Source organism: Terrapene carolina, unplaced genomic scaffold (genome assembly GCF_002925995.2).
Source record: "Terrapene carolina triunguis isolate 2854851 unplaced genomic scaffold, T_m_triunguis-2.0 Scaffold67, whole genome shotgun sequence".
In the NCBI taxonomy this organism is placed as follows: Eukaryota; Metazoa; Chordata; order Testudines; family Emydidae; genus Terrapene; species Terrapene triunguis.
Genome location: NW_020664418.1, coordinates 46,290,581 through 46,309,822, shown reverse-complemented (window position 1 = coordinate 46,309,822; position 19,242 = coordinate 46,290,581). Strand labels below are relative to the sequence as shown.

General features: G+C 47.9%; 1 protein-coding gene across 1 annotated transcript in view; it reads left to right on the top strand.

The window, feature by feature from the left end:
- Nucleotides 1–19,242, top strand: part of IGDCC3 (immunoglobulin superfamily DCC subclass member 3) — a 170,621-nt gene that overhangs the window by 71,647 nt on the left and 79,732 nt on the right. Inside the window, exons 2-3 of the mRNA XM_024194974.1 lie at nt 12,898–13,042; nt 17,657–17,787. Coding sequence (XP_024050742.1) covers nt 12,898–13,042; nt 17,657–17,787 — 276 coding nt within the window. The remainder of the gene's footprint in view (nt 1–12,897; nt 13,043–17,656; nt 17,788–19,242) is intronic.

Below are 19,242 nucleotides of genomic sequence, written 5' to 3'. Positions count from 1 at the left end.
TATAAGTCACTTTCATGACTCAATACATTGAGCTAAATTCTGCCCTACATAGCTCCGTGGGAATGCCTTGAAGCTGGTTGGAAGGAGAGCAGTAGCTTTACAGGGCCACTCAGTGCCTTTAAGCCCATGGAGGACCTAGCAGCGTAAGGCAGAACTGAGCTGCTGCAGGAGGACGCAAAGGCGTTGTAGTTGCCTCAGCCCCGGCTCCTCCAGGGACTCCTGTGGCGTGTGTACTGGTGAGGGGTCCCGCCAGTAGGTGCTGCCCCTCCCAGTGTCAGCTCTGCTCCGCTGGCCCATGCGGGGGTTGGGGGAGCCACGGTGTCATCTTCCCTCCTCGTCACGACCTTCTGGGCTGGCTCGTGTTGATGGGCGTGAGACACCAGCACAGGGCTGGCATTCCCCGCTGCCACTGTGGTTGCCCCCTGGTGCCATCTTCCTTTCGCCTCGTTCACCTGCTTGGGACCATCCACAATGTGGCTTGGATGGACCTTGCTGGGACTCGGAGGTTTTACTCGGAGGGGACTGGACTCGATGACCTCTCGAGGTCCCTTCCAGTCCTAGAATCTATGAATCTATTCATAGAATCTATGAATACTGCGTGTCCTTCCTTTGCAACCTGTGTGTGGTGGAGTCATGTTAGTGAGTACCTACCTCTTGGGGATATTTAGCACCTATGCACAGAAATTATCCCCCTGATGGTTCGGCCTCTTTCCACCCTTTTAGTGAAGCAACAAAACAAACAGGTAACTAATTTCTGCGCCTTAAGAAGATGCTTTTCTTTGACCTGACGACACAGCTTTACCTGGCTGAGTTGTGCTGTCTGGTTTGGCGTTTTTGTCTATGTGAAGGTCTGAGATTGGATCCCACATCACGGCGTTTAAAAACTAGATTTATAAAAGACCTTCCTGCCATCCTAGATCTTTTAAATTCCACCTGTCCTCCGGGGGAATCCCACTGAATAACGCCAAGTTCCTGTAAGCCAGGGAACATCGCTCTGCAGGGCGGGGCGTTGGCAAAGTTTTCAGGACCATTGTTTAAAACAAAAGATGTTGTGTCCTTTACAATCCGGACACTGGGCAATATTGTATCCCTTGGAAAGGGCAACCAAAGTTCTCTGATGCCATTGAGGGGAGGCCAGTTCTAGGGCAGGTTCCTCTGCTGGAGACCCATGGGATCAGGCCTGTTACACTCCTCAATACCCCCTGGATTTCCCGTTGAGACACTAGCACAGGGATTGGCAACCTTTGGCATGCGGCCCGCCAGGGTAAGCCCCCTGGCGGGCCGGGCCGGTTTGTTTACCTGCCGCGTCCGCAGGTTCAGCCAATCGCGGCTCCCACTGGCTGCGGTTCGCCGCTCCAGGCCAATGGGGGCTGCGGGAAGGGCGGCCAGCACATCCCTCTGCTTCCCGCCGCCCCCATTGGCCAGGAGCAGCAAACCGCGGCCAGTGGGAGCTGCGATCGGTCGAACCTGCGGACGCGGCAGGTAAACAAATCGGCCTGGCCTGCCAGGGGGCTTACCCTGGCAGGCCATGTGCCAAAGGTTGCCGATCCCTGCACTAAGATCTCTTCTCACAGCCTGTGTGTGGTTGGAGAGCCCCGGGGCAGCATGGCTGCTTCATGGGCAGTTGCTAGGGCAACGGGGGCAGCCAGAGAACAGGAGCTCCATTGAAGCTGGATCTGTGGGTGTTCCTCCATCTGGCTGTTCTGTGTTGGGGAGGGGAACTCTGGACCCCCAAAGGAAGGACACGTAGGAAACATCAAGTTGAGTTGGGAAAAGCCCACCTAGCGCAGAATGGAGCCCCCCAAGGGTGCCTTGCGAGGACCTTTCAGGTGCACTCACTCCCTGCTCACTCCCGTTTTGGAGCCAGCGCAGCTTAGCTTTAACGATCAGTTGTGATGATCCCAGGTCAGGAGGAAGAAAAGTATGGCATTGTTCCTGTCTCCCTGATCTGCCTGGTGCTGGGCTGTCTGCTCAACGACTCAGAGAGCACTGGGTCAGCTGAATGAAGATGGAAAACCTTTCTCCCCCCAGCTTGTGCAGGGACGAGCCACAACGCAAGTAGACAATGGGCTAGCCAGAGGGTAAGGCCATGGCTAGGGCTCCTCCCCTGTGCAACAGCCATCGACACTGGGTCTGCGCAGGGGGAGTGTGGTGCACACCCCCTGGGAAAGTGGAAGAGTCTTGTGATAATGTGTGTTTCCCCGGAGACCCTTAGAAGAATTCTAGCTGAAGTCCCTAAAATTTCCACCACAACATGTTCCTCCTCCCCCACCCCAATGCATCCCCTACCTTCCAACCAGTCTGGACTGAAAGGGGGGAGGGTGCAGATTGCCTGGTTTTTTGGCACATGGCCATGTAAATTGTAAAGTAAAAAGCCGATATCGCTTGACACAAATGAAGTGATTTCATCTTACTGTGAGTATGGGATGCTGGTTTTTTTTTTAGTATCTGTTGCTTATTTTCTCCCGTAGACAGCTGCTCCGTCACGAGATGGGTTATTAGAATGCGATGCAGCGCACCAGCGCTATTCAAACTCCATCAGCAGCTCCTGTCTTCAGGCGGTTTAAAACTGAGCAGCAAGAATAAATAAATAAATTAATGGAATAAAAATCCCCGGTCCACTCCAGGTGGAAACTTGGCATGTTGGCCTGAGAACTGCTTTTGATCTGACTTTATTTGGGAACCATATTTGGCTTAAATCATCTCACCCAACTTTGGTCAGAAAGAATCAGTTCTGAGTTGCGGGAGAGTGAAGAAATGAGAGGGATCTTGTGCTCTGGGAGATTTTGTCAATACAAAAAAAAACAAAAAAAACCACAACACGCTCCAGAGAACCTGATTCAGCCATTCCTTCTCCTGCTGCCTTGCTCTGGGAGTAGTTCCGTTTGTTCCACTATTGGAGCTGAAAAATGGTTTGGATGCCAGCAGAAAACATGTGGCTAATTGGAGTCTGTATTTGGTTCCAGGCGTGGACAATAGACACAAAACTGTTGAAAATCCGCATAGCAAGTTACAAGCTTTGGGCCTGATCCTGTGTGTGTTTTACTCAATTAGGCCTGTTGAATTCAACGGGGCTGCTCTGGGGAATGAAGATGGCTAATGAGAGTGTGGGATGGAGTCCCGTGCCCTTTCAGAAACCCCCACTCTGGTTGGGAAGTGCAGTACCGTACATAGCAAAAATGGTTTTGTCCCTCTATCTTCTGGTGGCTGCGTGTTTGCATTGCATTCATCCAAAATGTCTTCCTCCATTCTAACACTGCGGAGTCTCACGGCCCATTTGGTTTTCAGATCTGAGACCCAACGTGCACAATGGAGATTTGGGATTTTAAACCCTCTTATTAGAGGGAAGAGCTGAAGGGGATTTTCTTCGGTGGAGAGCGAGGCACTGCTGCTCTCTAATAGGTCCCTCCCTTTTTAAAGCTGGGAGAGAGGCGATTTTTCATTTCCCTCAGCTGGGAGTGACGGCCCCCACTTCTGATACTCCTGGAGAATTAAATAGATAAATGGGCGGCGCTGTTGTTCACGCTTCACTATGCACAAAGCCGCATGCATTCAAAATAGGGCTCTGTAGCCGTTCAGCCACGGCCTCACACAATAGCATCATTAGACACGGAGAGTGAGCTTCCAGTCAGGGTGAGGTTGCAGTGCAGCTGTGAATAGCCACTGGGCTCTTGTGTGAGGTGGTTTTTTTTTTTTTTTATGCATCTTTTTAAAAAGAATGTAAAAAGAAGATACAGTGTCTTTTCTTAAAGACTCGTAAAACCGTTCTGTTCTGAAAGCAGGGGTCATTGAGAGGAGAGGAGAAACCCAATGGAATTTGCTTATTCTCTCTCCACAACCCCTTTTTATGTCCGGGCTCCTTTCAGACAGGCCGATTCTCAGTTCCCAGAGTGTGAAGGGTAGCAAATAAAATGACCTTGTCCAAGATAAGAATTTCTCTTTGCAGATAAAGCAGACTCCATATTTGTTAAGCCTTAACCTGCCAGCTCCTTTGAAAATATTCAGATAGTTTGCTAGGTTAATGGTGCCAGGTCTCTTAAAGCGGTAGGGAGTGAAGAGGGACATAATCCTTGTGTTTGCTGTGGGAACTTGGCTATTGGGGGGAGTTTGGAGATGGGTGAGGGGTGGTGCGGACTGCCAGCATTTAATGAGCCTAACGGACCCCGAAGATTGTTTCTCACATGCCTTTCAGCATGAGGTTGAAATACTTCAGATACACATTTAATTGGCACATTGTTTAATTACTCTGTGGAAAAGGTCCCTCTGACTTCTGTCGGCTGGATTCCTTCCAGGGTGGCCAGTGATCAGGCTCTGATCTTACTGCTGTCTTACTATTATAGAGGCTTCCCTACGCCCTTATATACGGGAAGCAGAATGGAAGGTGGTTAAAATATGCTTCCACCCAGAAATGTGATTCTCACCATGTTCATTGTGTCTCAGGGATTTCCAAGATTTGCTCAGCGTACAAATAAAAAGATTTGTTCCGACTACTGTCCTCATGGACTTACCCAGGACTCAGGGGTCTCTCCCTCTTATGCATCATCCTCAGTTATACAGGTTCTGCGGGCCACAGCTATGCCATTAGCCTTTAGAGAGGGGTAATCAGAAGGCAGTGGGGTGTATTGGTGTCTGAGGGCCTGCTTTGGCCAGCAGAGCTTCTGTTACTGTACGAGATGGAAATAACACGGTGATGTACGAGATGGAAATAACACGGCTTGCCTCTTAGGGCTCAGACTGAGTTTGTGGGGATGGCCTGTTAGGAAAAAGGCCTTTTTAGTAGTAAACTAGCATCAGTGAGAAAATCAGAGACACATGATAAAGGCCGTTCCCCTCGCACAGTGACATTTTTACAACATTACCTTTCAGGGAAGAACCACTCTTTAAGGGAACCAGTTCTGCCACTGTCTTGCTTTGTGACTTGGGGCAAATCACTTACCTCTGTGCCTTAGTCTTCTCATCTGTAAAATGGGGTTAGTGGTACACACGCTCCTTTATAAAGGACTTCGAGGGCTTTGGATGAAAAGCTGCATATAAAAACTCAGCATCACGACTCTTCCTCCTTTTACACTCTCATTTTCACCTGTGATTTGCAATTTCTAGAGGGTCTGAGGTGTTGGTGGGCAGAAATGTGGAGCACTACTATCGAAGTGACGGCCCTTTTCGCGTGTCGCTTTGCATACAGTTGGACTTCCATGGCTTTTGAGGGTGCTTAGCACCTTGCAGGACGTGCCCTTAAGGCTGCATTGGATCACTGCATTGGATCACAAGCAACTTGGGTGTGTTGTTTTCTGGAGTAATTGATTACAAAGTAGCAGGGCTTCCCGCTCTCTAAACGCCATGCTTTGTACTGAACCTTCAGAGTTCTTTTCCCCCTGTGTCTGCAGTTGATAATAATGTTTGCGTTTTAATGATTCTAACCGGCATGGGATTTGCTTTGACATACCGAGTGAATGTTTTCTTTTTCTACATCAGATCTAGGTCAATCTCTTGCTTAGCACTAATGCTCTACTGAACAAAAAAGGATTGGCCACTAATGGTTTCAATTTAGTTTTTCACGGAGTAAAGAAAATTTCATTCAATACCTATTTTCATTTTTATTACATCAGACTTTCCGTGGCATCTGTTAGTCTGGAGAGTGTATTTGCTCTTCGATTATGGAAGACCCAGCAAACTTGTTTGCCGTAATAAATCCTCTGTGAATATGGATGAGGTCAAGATCTGCCTCTTACCTATGAGATGCTGCAGGTTTAGTGCAATGTCTTGAGGACTTTTCCTCCGGGAATCCTATAGCAAAGGAATTCTGAATTTGGAAGCTCCCTAGTGCACTGTATACTGAAACCTCTCCCACTGTCTGCCAACCACTGAGTGGGATGTGATAGTCAATGCATTTGAGCAACACTACACGACCGTTTTAGGAAGAAGAAGTGAAGGATAATTTCTCCAGTTGCTACCAGTTTTGCTTGTTACTTTGGGGTATGCTCATTTATTAGGGTTACTCTTCCGTGCGGTGGGGGGCGGTTCTGTAATTCTATTAATGTCCTGCTTATGTCACTTGTGTGTTCATATGGAGCTCTACTCGTCCCTTCTGCAAGTCCCCTCCCAATGGAGCTATCCTGCAGGACCTAGGTTCCCCAGGGTTGGGTTCCTCCAGGCCCAGAACCGCATGCGTGCGCGCGCACACACACACACACACACACACACACACACACACTAACTGAGCAAGTCTGAGCGGACCGGATCAATCAGCACTTTCAAGCTGCCACCCTTATATGCCCCTAGACTCAGTAGTCTGGGTCGAGCAGCACTTCCAACCTGCCACCCTCGTCTGTCACAGCATGTCCCTATCCCCACTTTCACATCACAGTTGTACTGGTAGTAACCCTCTTGATGAGCAAACCCCACAGTATTTTTGGGCGCAGCAGGGATCTTTAGCTTAGGTAAACGGAGCGTTGCTGCAGAGTAAATGAGGAAGCTAAAAACACAAAAGAGTAAAGTTCAGAGAGAGAGAGAGAAGCAACCAGCTTAACCATAAAAGTTATTTATTGAATAATAGTGATAACTACAGAAGGAGGGCTAAACAAACATAACAGTTACATTATTAAAGGTTAATACCTGAGGTAGAAAAAAGAGAGAGAGCGAGAGAGGGAGGGATCTCAGCCACTCCACGAGGCTTGAACTGGTCGGAGTTCCCAGGTGATGGTGGTAGCGGAGGGTCCTGAGTGCTGGAGAAAGGCAGAGCCCCCAGCACGGTCAGTCAGGAGATGGAGTCCCAGTGGAACTGATGCAGAGTTTGGGTCCATGCATCAGAACATTTACTTGGGCATAGGTCGGGGTTTTGGTAGAGAAACAACAATGGTTCAAGGGAGAACACTAGATTTGTTTATGGGTAAACTGATGACTCAAGGGTTTTGTTTAGGCTAGACAATGTCCACACTGGGTTGTGTCCAGGACATAGTGATGAAAAATGCCATAGGCTCTTCAATAACAAAAAATGGCTAGAGCCTTGGATTTCTAGCGCATTCAAAAGATGGGGGGTCTCCTGCAGCAGGTCCTCCCCCACATTGCCATGCAGAGACATTGGCTCACTACTGAATTAGAAGGAACAGTATCACCTTACAGAATCACCAGCCCTGTGTCTTGCAGCGTCTGGGGCACAGGGGCTGACTTTTGTTTTTGCTGGTTCGTGTTCCTCTCCGCCCTCTCTCTCCCTGGGTGAGCGGCGGGGCCTCAGGTGCAGCATGGGCGGGGCCTCAGGTGGAGCATGGGCGGGGCCTCAGGTGGAGCATGGGCGGGGTCTTAAGGCGGAGCATGGGCGGGGCCTCAGGGCAGAGCAGAGGCAGGGCCTTGGGGGGAAGAGGCTGAGTGGGGCCTCGAGGTGGAGCGGCAGGCGGGGCCTCTGGGGGAAGAGGCCGAGCAGGGGATGGGTCCCACAAAAGATTAATTTGGGTCCTGCGGGTGCTGAGCACCCCCTGTTTTTTCAGTGGGTGCTTAAGCCCCGGAGCACCCATGGAGTCGGCACCTATGGCCTGGGGCTTCTTTTGGAGTTCTCACATCCAACCGAACACTTTATCGCTTACGAGATCAGCCCAGCTACTGCCTGCAGTCTGTGAGTACGGCTCGTGCAGCCCCCGGTCCACTGGTGCAGCACCTCCTCTGCTTGGCTGCATGGACAATGTGTGGCACTGCAAAAGGACGGGAGGGCCAGTTCGAGCTAGCCCTGGGCCCAGTTGATCGGGAGCAGCTCTGAGACGTTTCACGCCGTAGTCATGTTCTGGTGATAAAGATACCACCAGCATCATTCTTGGCTCTCTATGCCTGTGGTGGTCTTCTGAAATACTTCCCTTGGAGGGGAGGATACCACATCTGCTTATACACAGGCTCAGAGTGATGTTTGCTATAGCCAATGCCCCAGCAGCTACGGGCATTTTTAACCATCATGTCGTCCGTAATTGTACTTAGCAGTGTTAGATGACACAATGGTCAACATGTTGGTGCCTTGCCTACACTAATACTCCCATTGTTGCTACCACAGTCGGAGCTGAACCAGTAGAAAGTGTTAAGGGGGAAAGACCAGGTCAGATACCCTCTAACAGCAGGTTAACGGAACCAGCCAGCAGTTTCCACTCATCCACTACTACTCAGATGCTGCAGTGATGGTTGCATTGGGGACAACTGGATGGATTAAGTTAAAAAACCAAGATAGATGGATTAGATAGTGTCTCCCTATCTAGGAGACTAAGAGTGCAAATGAATATTATAGTTTCATGCAATTAGTTTAAAAAATAATTATGTAAATGTGCATGCAAATTAGATGCAGCCCTCAGGCTCTTGGCAAGTGGCTGATGCCGTCCTTGGTGTCGGGAAGGTGTGGGCAGCACTGCTCCCAGCGTATGTTTAAACAATTAAGCCCCCCTGATAACAGGAACCCGAGTGTTTCCTGGTGAAAGGCAGGAGAGTCAGAGGAGCAAGCGCTCAGCTGTGTGAGTTTGTTGTGCAGTCAGGTGAGAAGTAGGTAGGATTGTATGTACAGATTTATCTCCCTTGAATGGTGTCCCATAAAGCAGTCAGTTTCCCACCCCTTTCTCCTTTACACACCGAAGTGATTTATTTCCAGGTCGGGAACAACATCCAGGTGCTCACTTGCTGTTAACTTTGTTGCAGTTTATATGAGCTCCAGCAAAGCCTTTGTCTTTGTAACTCTAAAGAAAGTTTCAAACCTGCTTTAAAAAATAGCATTTTGTAGGTCAGTGCATTAATTTTTAATGCAGATTGTGAAAACCAGCTGCCTTGGCAGGGGTCGCGGTGTTTCCTAGGCATTTAACATAAAACTATGCTTCAAAGCCACATTACAGGGTCACTGAAGAGTAATATTTTACTTACCATCCTCATAACTGAATTATTTATCACCTCACATGTTTTATTCATGATAAATATTAATACCAGTGTCTTTAAGAGTAGAGGTTATCGCTGCAATGTTACCTATACGAAATACGATTGAAATAAAGGAATAGAAATGCGTTCTTTACCGAGGGCTACTTTCATTCACCCGCCCCTCCTCAAATTAACCCCTTCAGCTACTGTGAAATGTCAATATTGGGTACTGCTAGAGAGCACCGTGGTCGTTTTTCCAGCCTGTGGTTTCTGCCTGCTTACAGTGAGTCGCTATGCGGGGCATCTGCGTTGCTGGCGTTTTTGTTTTCTTATTTAACTTAGTTCAGTGAGTTCATGGACACCTGGTGATTAGCCCGCCGATACCAATTACAGCGTGATCATCCGGTCAGTCAGTGTGCCTGGTTATCAGTTAGTGGGTGCTTATGTACTATTGACAGGTAGGTGGTGGTGACTGTACCCCCTTTTGGGGATAGAGACTGTCTTTTCACTGTGTTTGTACAGCACCTGGAACAATGGGTTCCTAATCCTTGATTAGGGGCTACCATAATACAAACAATACTAATACATCATCATTAGTTTATTGCGCAGGCCACGTTCTTTCCCCTAGTGTAGGATTTCCTTCCATCTCATTATATTTGACGAGAGCTTTATTCATGGAAATACGAATCAGTTTAACAGTAGGAAAATAAATAAGGCATTAACTTTTACAGGGCAAAAACGGGGCATGGCTCCAGCTCCCACTGATGTGGATCAAGCCCTTCATGAGGTGAATTTGTTGGGACAAACCCAGAGAATCCATAGAGGATTGAATAGTAATTTGCATTTGATGGACACAATAACGTACCTCATCCTGGCCCTGAGCCCAAACCCATTGAAATGGAAAGTGGCCCAGTGATTTCAGAGGATGTTGGACCAGGTCTCCTTCTGGAACTCGTCCCTCTGTTGGTGAGCACTGACTGAGATCAGTGGTTCCATTTGAAGTCAGTGGGATAGCTCATGCAGTGCTTGCCAGGGTAACTCGGGGCCCACAATCAGGCATGTTGCCCTTTTGAGAAAAAGGGATAAGGGATCATTCTTCACCTTCAAAAGTTAAATCAGAAATAGGTTCGGTCAGTTTTATTGAAAGTATCAGGACCCTCCCCAGAAATACTCCCTGAAGGGAAAACAGAAAATGTTTCTGTATGCCTGTGTGTGCGGTTTCCAGGTTAGTATGTTTCCCATTAGATTTCCCATAGACTAGGTGGGCTTTAATCCGGCCGTGCAATATGTCTAGTGTGCTGAGGGTTCATGGCAGCTTGGATGTTATTGCTGTCTACACAAGACCATATGGCAAGGGGAATTCACAAGCACTTGAAACAAAATGGATATTAATGAAATACTTAGAACCAAAGAGCAGGGTCCAGGGGAAACCTTCCCAATCCTCCAACCGCCCTGTGCTGGGGCTTTCTACCAAGCGCTATTCAATCAGCTTAACAAATCCTTATTTAGCATGTTGAACTTGAGACTGATGATTTGGGGAGCAGGGTGGTTTAAGGCAGCACATATTTAATGTATTGCTAATAGCCGTCTCCCATCTGCCCGAGCCCAACTGGATTCAGCAGATGAGCGACCCTGACACATACGTAGCTTGTTCCTTAGCAGATGCACATTGATTACCCTTGACACATGTAAAAGGAGGTGGGCTTTTCTGTGCGGGAGAGGGGTGTTTTTAGGGATGGGAAAGCAGAGCTAGGGGATAGGTGATTTTCTTGGAGTTTATATTATATGGTAACTTGAGGGATCCTTCTGTGTATATGGCACTAAAAATGAATCATGAGCTAAATAAAGGCTCTGAGGTGTTTATTAGCCCATGTTATGTTTATTACGCAGTCAAAAGTTAACACCTTCCAATTAATTAATAGTAATAATTATTGCATTCTGATGATGATGATTTATGGAACGCTAACAGCATGCCAGACACTTTACCCACAAATGATTATTACTCTTATTGTACTGCAAAGGCTGGTCTTTCTTCTCCTTCCCTGATGCTTTGAGAGTTATCCTTTGCTGACAGCTGGTTGAAATGAGAAGCCCAGGCGACCCCAGATGTTGTGGGCATGCAGGGTCTAATCCTACGAAGTCCTGTGCACTTTGTGGGAATCACTACAGGCCCACTGGTTGAAAAGGATGCTTGTTGGAGATGCTCATCACCTCCCAGGCTTAGGGCCTGTAGTAACTGAGTTTAACTGTGGAGGAACGTGCATGTTATGTGGTTGTGCAGAACTGAGGTAGATGTGTGAATCAGTAGTTTATACCCGTGCTTTTCGCCTTAATGTAACGGAGGGCAACCTATATCCTAATGAGAGTCGTGACCAGGAAATAACAAACATTGGGCTGTTGTCTTAAACTTGTCTTCTGTTGAAGGATACCCCAAATCCTATCATGACTGTGTGCGACTCCTTGATAAGCATGGCCATCTTTAAGCAGTTTGTGGCCTTTCCTATCCTCCTCCAGAGCGTGATGCCATGTTAGCACAGGGGGGACTCTGTTTTCTTCCCAAATTATTGCAAAACCCCACTGCATCATGCTAACAGTTTGGGAGAGCTAAAATAAGGACTAACCCGAACATTTGTTGAAAGGATCCCTCAGGACAGTGCTCCCTTTTTATAGTTTTTCTTTGACTGGAATGAATGACGGACAAAGCTCAGACTTAAAACTATTGGCCTTGTGACATGGTGACTATATGCCGGAGGCTGATCACCTGTGCAGATCCATCAATGGTTCCAATGGTGGGAACGCTACTGTAGATCATTCTGCAGTGTCCTAGACCCTTCCTCTCCAGATTCCCAGCCAGGACTTCCCTCCCTGGTTTTATAGTGAGCCCAGTGCATGCTAGATCAGGGGTTTAGGGGCTGCTGTGTGAGTTCTTGTGTGATTGATAGCTCTCCTAGTTCTGTACTTAACTAGTGAGTCCCAGTGTCTTGATCTGGGCAGCTTAGAATTTGGCCTGTCGTCTCTTTGTATTCAGTAATGTCACCAATTCTCCTTTCTGTCACCAATTCTCCTTTCTGAATGGTTGTTGAACTTAGGGTGACCAGATGTCCCGATTTTATAGGGACAGTCCCGATATTTGGGGCTTTTTCTTATATATGCTCCTATTACCACCCACCCTCTGTCCCGATTTTTCACACTTGCTATCTGGTCAGCCTAGTTGAACTGGTCCCTCTGCTGCTATTAGGGTGATGGAGAAAATATGCACTAAAATTGGCACTAGGATCATCTCTGATGCTGGACAGTGTTTGCCAACCTCTGTCGCGATCAGTTCTGATCCTGTCATTCTAACAGCCCTGACTTTATTGGGGTTGTTCCCTTTCCTTTTGTGATGCTGGAAGTCAGAAAATTGAAATGATAGGAGGCCACCTGGAGTATGTGCCAAACAAAAAATCAATTTCCATAAAATGTTTGCTAGCCTGTTCTTTGCACGCTTTCAATGGAGAAATGAAAATAAAGTTAATGGAGAAGTTAAGTCAAACCCACAGACAGGACGTTTGTGGTGGACATGGCACAAGGGCGCTGACAGCATTGGAATGAAAAGTGCAGAGACAAGACCGTTTCTGCTGTGCGGCCGAATCCAAAGCCTACTGAAGCTGACGACAAAGACTGCCAATGAGTGACAAGGAGCATCCTACTGGCCCCTGCTGTGATGGTGGGGACACTTCTACACATGATTGCGGAGCACGTAAATTGTGTAATCGCAAGCCTCCCATCCTGCTTTCTTTGCCCGGGTGCAGGGTTTGCATGTGCAAATGCCTGGTGTGCAAACATCGTTTCTACACCCCCAGGCACGGGTCCAAATTCAGATATGACCCCACAAGCGACACTTGTATTTGCTGTTTCTTGGCAGGTGAAGTGGTGGATATTTCTGCCAGGCTGGGTCATTGTGACCTGTGCTGGCAGTGCGCCCTCTCAGCGCTGAGCTGTTGTGATCTCATTTCGTGTCTTTGTTTCTCTTCTTCCCTCCTCCAGCTATGTCAGACTTCCATATTCACCCTCAGAACGCAGTCGTGGAAGAAGGCGGTGTCGCAAGGTTCCAGTGCCAGATCCATGGTTTACCAGAGCCTGTAATCTTGTGGCAAAAGAATCGAGTCCCCATCAACACGGACAATGATAGGTAAGAGACGTAGAGGTCACTTATTACTGACCGACACCCACATGTTGGAAATAGCAGGCCAGAGGCTCTCTTGCAGGTAGAGAGAGATGCAAATGCACTATCTGGGCCCACTGCACGTCAGATCGGGGTTCACCTGAAAGAAGGCTCTTCTCTTGTGTTTCTGCCTTGGAAAGCATTTAAATCTATGCCATGAGCTCCATCCTCCCGGCTCGGGGTGCTGGAACAATTTGTATAGTGGGGGTGCTGAGAGCCATTGAACCAAACTGTGAACCCTGTATATGATGGAAACCACTTCAAGCCAGGGGGTGCTGCTCTAGTTCCAGCACCTATGCTTCTGGCTAGGGGATGTGCTGAATTAATGCGTCCTAGGGCCATCCCAGGGGCTGGGAACATACTGTCCTGGCCACCCTGTATAGCCTTAATCACTTTCTGTAGGGCCTCTTCCTGAGCCAGTGTGGCAGTCACTGGCCATGTTTTGTCTCAGACCGGAGAGGTTTTTTAATCAGATTGCCATGTACAATATCTATCTCTGCACTTTGCTCCCACTGCAGGTTGATTCTCCCGTGCTAGGAGCCCTCCACAAGGGACGGCTCACAAAAGTTAGCGCTCACCAGCATGACAAAGCGTTGTACAATAAGATCCTTTTATGTTCTGAAGGTTTAAAATACAATCTAATCACTAGCATTGCCTTCCCAAGTGAGCTACATTGTAATACCCCAGCCTTGGCAACGAGACCAAAAGAAGGGTGCCAACAGAAGACCTTTTTAGCTCTTTCCCGTTCAATCCTCCTTAAAAAAACCAAAATCACTTTCCCCTTCTTGCCCTGTCTGAAAACTTAAATGGCATGTCCTTTCTTCCTTTGTTTGACAGCCTTCCCCCTTTGCTTAGGAAGTGCCGCTAAGCCTGTTTTGATCTTCTGAGTGTCGGAGTGGAATGAAGGGACAGGTGGCAGGCCACCCTCGTCTTTGGGAAGAGTTTCAGCACGTAACAGGAAGCGCATGATGTGCTGGCTCCAGTCTGTGAAAGTCACAGCTGCAGCCAAAGAACCACAAAGCAAGTCTTCCCGGAGCCAATCCATCACGGCACACCTTGATCGTGTCTTGATGTCCGCACACTGGGGAGAGATGAAACCAGGAAGCTGTAAATATTTTTCTGAAAGGCCCCTGTTTTTAAAACATCAGCTCAGCCTCAGAATGTGGCTTGGTTCCTTTGGAGCTAAAACAAAACACACACGCGAACCAGAACAATACTTGACCTTTTCAGCTCTACTGTGAACTTATAGAAGCGCCCAAGAGACCGACCACAGAGTTTAAAATGGCAACGGTCTGATTTTCCTGGTGTATTCCATCTACCCGTTTGTAGCCTACTAGTGTTATGTCTGCACTGCAATAAAAGACCCTGGGCCTGGCCGTGGTTGGCCCGGGTCAGCTGACTTGGGCTCGCAAGGTTTGGGCTTCAGGGCTATAAACCTGCAGTGTAGACGTTTGGGCACCCTGGAGCGGGAGCCTGGGCTCCAGCCGGAGTCTGAATGTCTACACTGCTATTTTTAGCCCTACAACCCAATCCTGAGTCAGCTGACCTGGGCTCTGAGACTCTGAGCTGCAGCGTTTTTGTGGCAGTATAGACATATACCCTAGGCTTTATTCTTCTACCTAACTCCCTTTGAATAGTACTTACTCATGTGAGTAGCTCCATAAGGGTGCTTGCCAGCAGGATGCATGGCACAGTGGGATTGTTTAAGGTAAAAACAACAAGGAGTCTGGTGGCACCTTAAAGACTAACGGATTTATTTGGGCATAAGCTTTCGTGGGTAAAAACCTCACTTCTTCAGATGCATAGCTATCGTTTTTACCCACGAAAGCTTATGCCCAAATAAATCCGTTAGTCTTTAAGGTGCCACCAGACTCCTTGTTGTTTTTGTAGATACAGACTAACACGGCTACCCCCTGATACTTGTTTAAGGTAAGTACTACTCAATGTGAGTAAGGGCCCCAGAATTGGGCCCTAACATTTTTGGCGCTCATCAAAATGAGACTGTTAGAACCGGCTAGAGCAGGCCCATGCCATGGGCAGATTTGTGAGCAAGTTCCTCATGTATCTGTTCCAGAGATGCACAGGGTTGGAACTGCGGTGCCAGAATAGACTGCCAGGTATGTCCACATCCCCAGACTGCTAACATTGGCCGTGCGTCTGGTAGGGATTTGAGGGAGACCACCACACCTCACTTTAGCTGAGGCTCAAAAGGAACAGCCACAGAATCCAGTGCTCTGATAACCAAACCCATTTGCCCAACTTGCCCTCTACTTTTCCTTTGGTGAAGGAGGAATATTCAGATGCTTTCAAAGGAGCTAGTGTAGGCTCCTTCTACCTGTGCTGGGCATCCTGATTTTGAACTGATTCTGCTTCTTTTAGGATGAAGGTTGTCCAGCAGGTTTTTAACATTAGCTCAGTCCATAAATCGTGACATTTGTAATCTCTGACACCAATGGGATTTGGTGAAGAGGGTTGCTTCCTTTGTAGCTGAGTTGGAATTCTACATTAATCATGGTTGGTGCAATTCTGTGTATAAATTGCATACACATTTGTATGCTGAGTGTTACACTTTGAGGCTTTGAAGACAGAATAATAGCTTTGGAATTGAATCTTCTAATGTGGTGGGCAGATTGTTAACAAAAATGAAGGCTTCTGGTGGTATAATTCATCCAAAATAAAGGACATTTGAAAGTCCCAGAGAGATTGCAATCAACGGCAGAACGTCCAAAACTGATTGCTGTCATGCTGTCTCAAACATTCAGCCGAGCCCTTGGAACCCACATTGAGAGCCGGTTAGAGACACTTAACCATATGCTGATCTAGAAAAGATAGTCTCAATCTTCCAGACAGAAATAATCATTAACTCATCAAAATGTAATGACCTACTACCAGCTAATTTAACGACTTGGTTGTTTAAAAAAATGCCAGACAACCTATAATAAATATATATCTTGGAAACCCACGAACACACTCATTTAAGGTTATGCAGAACTGACTCGCAAAGGCCAGAAAATTCAGACTTCCTAAAACCTACAAACTCTGTGTGTAACTCAAGCCATTGACATCACATAGCATTACAGCATGCAAGGAAGCATGTTATTTAGAGACTTCTGCAACATCAAGGTTAATCCCTTTGGGTTAAAGAGAGAACAGTATTTAAGCTTTAACTTTGAATTCCCTGGCTTTTATTGGTTTGCCAGATCACTAATGCTTTTCAGTCTAGGTTGTTTTAGTTTTGTTTTTTTAATTGTTCTATTGACATGTGGTATGAGAAGGTCTGAGGTTCATTCCCACCCGTATCATGAGGAGCCAGTAAGACAGAGATAGTTTTATTGGCAGCGTCCATAGTAACAGACACACGGCAGAAGTTCTGGTGTGTTTGGCCAATGAATGTGGTCAACAGCCCAACACGTTCCGCATCATGAGACCAGGGTATAGGGTGGACAAAAATCACCATTTGTGAAACCTGGTCCAGTGCCACGAGGCCAAACTGAGCCATCTTGCACCACATGGAACGATGCTAGCGGGAAATTAGCGCTGAGGTGCGGAGGTGGTATTCTTTTGTGTTTCAACCAATGAAATCTGAATAATCATATTTTTGTCTGTGATAAGGCAGGGCTTCTCCCCAGCTTCCAAATGACTCTCTGCCAGGCCCAAAGTCTCTTTGGGGCAGTTTTATTCCCAAACTGAAACCAACAAACAAAACCAATTTCATAACTCACGCTTTCACTGCCTCCCCTCCCGGGGGTCTCTGGCAGTCCTGCTTCTTCCAGCTTCCTGCCTCTCTCTCACCTGCTGACCCTCAGCCAGTTCCTTCTCACAGCCAGCCCTTCACTGGAACTCTCGTTAGAGCCCCAGGGGCAGCCCACCCCCTTAATTGGCCCAGCTGGGAGCACCTGTTCTAGCACAGGCAAGCTGGACTTACTTCAGTTACAGGGGCCAGCCGCCCCGGGACATTGTCCAATTTTGGTAACATGAAAACTACTATTAACGAAGTCAAGAAAACGATGCCGCACTCAGTGGGGACGATTTCTTAAAACCGTTCACATCTCGCTAGTTCCCTCTCCGCAAACGTTCTTCTTTGCTGGTGACTCCTATCTCTGGTATAGCAAGATGATGTACCAGGGACGCCACCTTTGACGTGGAACATTCCAGTGGAACATGAGAGGAAAGTTCCTGCTAAAGGGACGGTGTCCTGATTAAAAAAATCAGACCAGCCCCAACCTATCCAGTGTTTTATACGCCTTCCTTATGAGTGAATGTTACTACTGTTAAACACGTAGGAAGGGAGAATGTCTCTTCAAAACGGAGGATAAATCCCATGCATTATGAGACCAGAGATTAACATTGAAAGGATTTTTTAAAATATAGGCCCCGATCCTTGGGTCTGGTTGAGCTTGCTTGGTGCTGTACTGGGTTGTGCAGCACCTGTATGTACCCCTAAACACTGGGGCTAGTGGGTGTCAGCATGGTCCCGACTGGCCTAGGTTAGGGCAGCCTCACCTGGGACGTGCAGTTCTGCTCCCCACCCACGTTGCATTCTGCAATTGTTTTTTTGTTTGTTCTTTTCATGTCCTCTAGGTACACGCTGCTTCCCAAAGGAGTCTTGCAGATTACCGGACTCAGAGCAGAAGACAGTGGGATTTTTCACTGTGTGGCTACCAACATAGCTAATGTGAAATTCAGCCGGGAGGCCAGACTATCTGTGTCAGGTTAGTAACAGTAAACGTGATCGAGTTGTTCTTTCACACTTTCCCCTTCTATCCATTGTTCTGGACCAGCTCAGTTTAACAGAACTTTCGTGATAACAGTATTGAAAAGCTTTCTTCTGTCCACAAACAGTACATTCATTGTTCCTGCTTGTTGTTAGTTGCTGCCAGAAGGAAGGGAGAATACATTCTTTCTGAAATGTGAAAGATTCCCCATTTCCTTACAAACTCGGTCTACCCTGGAAGTAACTGCAACACGTGGCGTGATCAATTATTTACCCAATCAGGGAAATACATTCTAGTGCTACTTTACATCCTAAAGAGTACTGACATTTTAAAAAAAGAAGAAGAAGAAAAAAAAGAACACAAACAATACTCAGAGCATTAAGTTGAGGTTTTATTTGGTTTTACTTGACTGAGGTGAAATCTGGCCCTGCTGAAGTCACTGGGACCAGGTTTTCACTCCTGATAGTACGGAAAACTTTAAGGGGAAATATAATGGCATATGAACTGTTTTCCAGAAGGTGACCTGTGCTGGTGCACAAAGTGTTGTTTGCCCATACAGTTTTTGCACACTGCCACCTGTGCAAACAAATGATACCATAAAAAACACACCACTGCTTCCCTGCACAAATGGAGTATGCATGGGATTTGCATGTGCAAATTCCTTCATTTTGTGATAACGCACAAAAATGAAGCATTCCGGTGATTTCCACGCACTCAGTGGAGGATGGATTGAATTGCCTTTGAAAATATGGCCCACAATGTTTCCATAACTTCATTAGAGTCCAGCTTGTCTTGTCTGTTGTGTTCTGTGGGCGATCCTTCATTAGACTACCCTTCTAGCACACAAGTAACAATCTAGAAGCCTCTTTGAACAATTGGCTCATCAACAATTTCTGCCAGGCCAGTCAACTAACATCAGTTGTGTAGCCTTCTACTTAGCATTTGATCCGATGGTGTTTGGCCACTCCTTTAATTTTAGGCAGTGCTAGTCTACAAACAGGGCCGGCTTTAGGCCGATTCAGCCGATTCGGCTGAATTGGGCCCCGCGCCAAGAGGGCCCCGCGCCGCAGATCTCCACCCCGCCCCCAGCTCACTTCCCCCTCCTCCCCTCCCCTGAACGCTCCGCCCCCTGCTCCTCCCCAGCCCCTGCTTCCCGCGAATCAGAGGTTCGCGGGAAGTCTGAAAAGAAGCAGGGGCAGGCAGCAACAGGTAACCCGGGGTGGCGGGGGGCGTGAGAAGGGCTCCGGGGAGGCACGGCCTAGTCCGGCTCCGGCTGAGCGCGCCGGCCCCCGCAGCGGGGCTTCGGGTCCGGCCCCCGGCCCGGCCCCTGCGGCTTCGGCCCCCCCCGGCCCGGCCCCCGCAGCTTCGACTTCAGCCCCGGCCCCCCCGGCCCGGCCCCCGTGGCTTTGGCTTTGGCCCCTGCGGCTTCGGCTTCGGCCGGCCCGGCCCCCG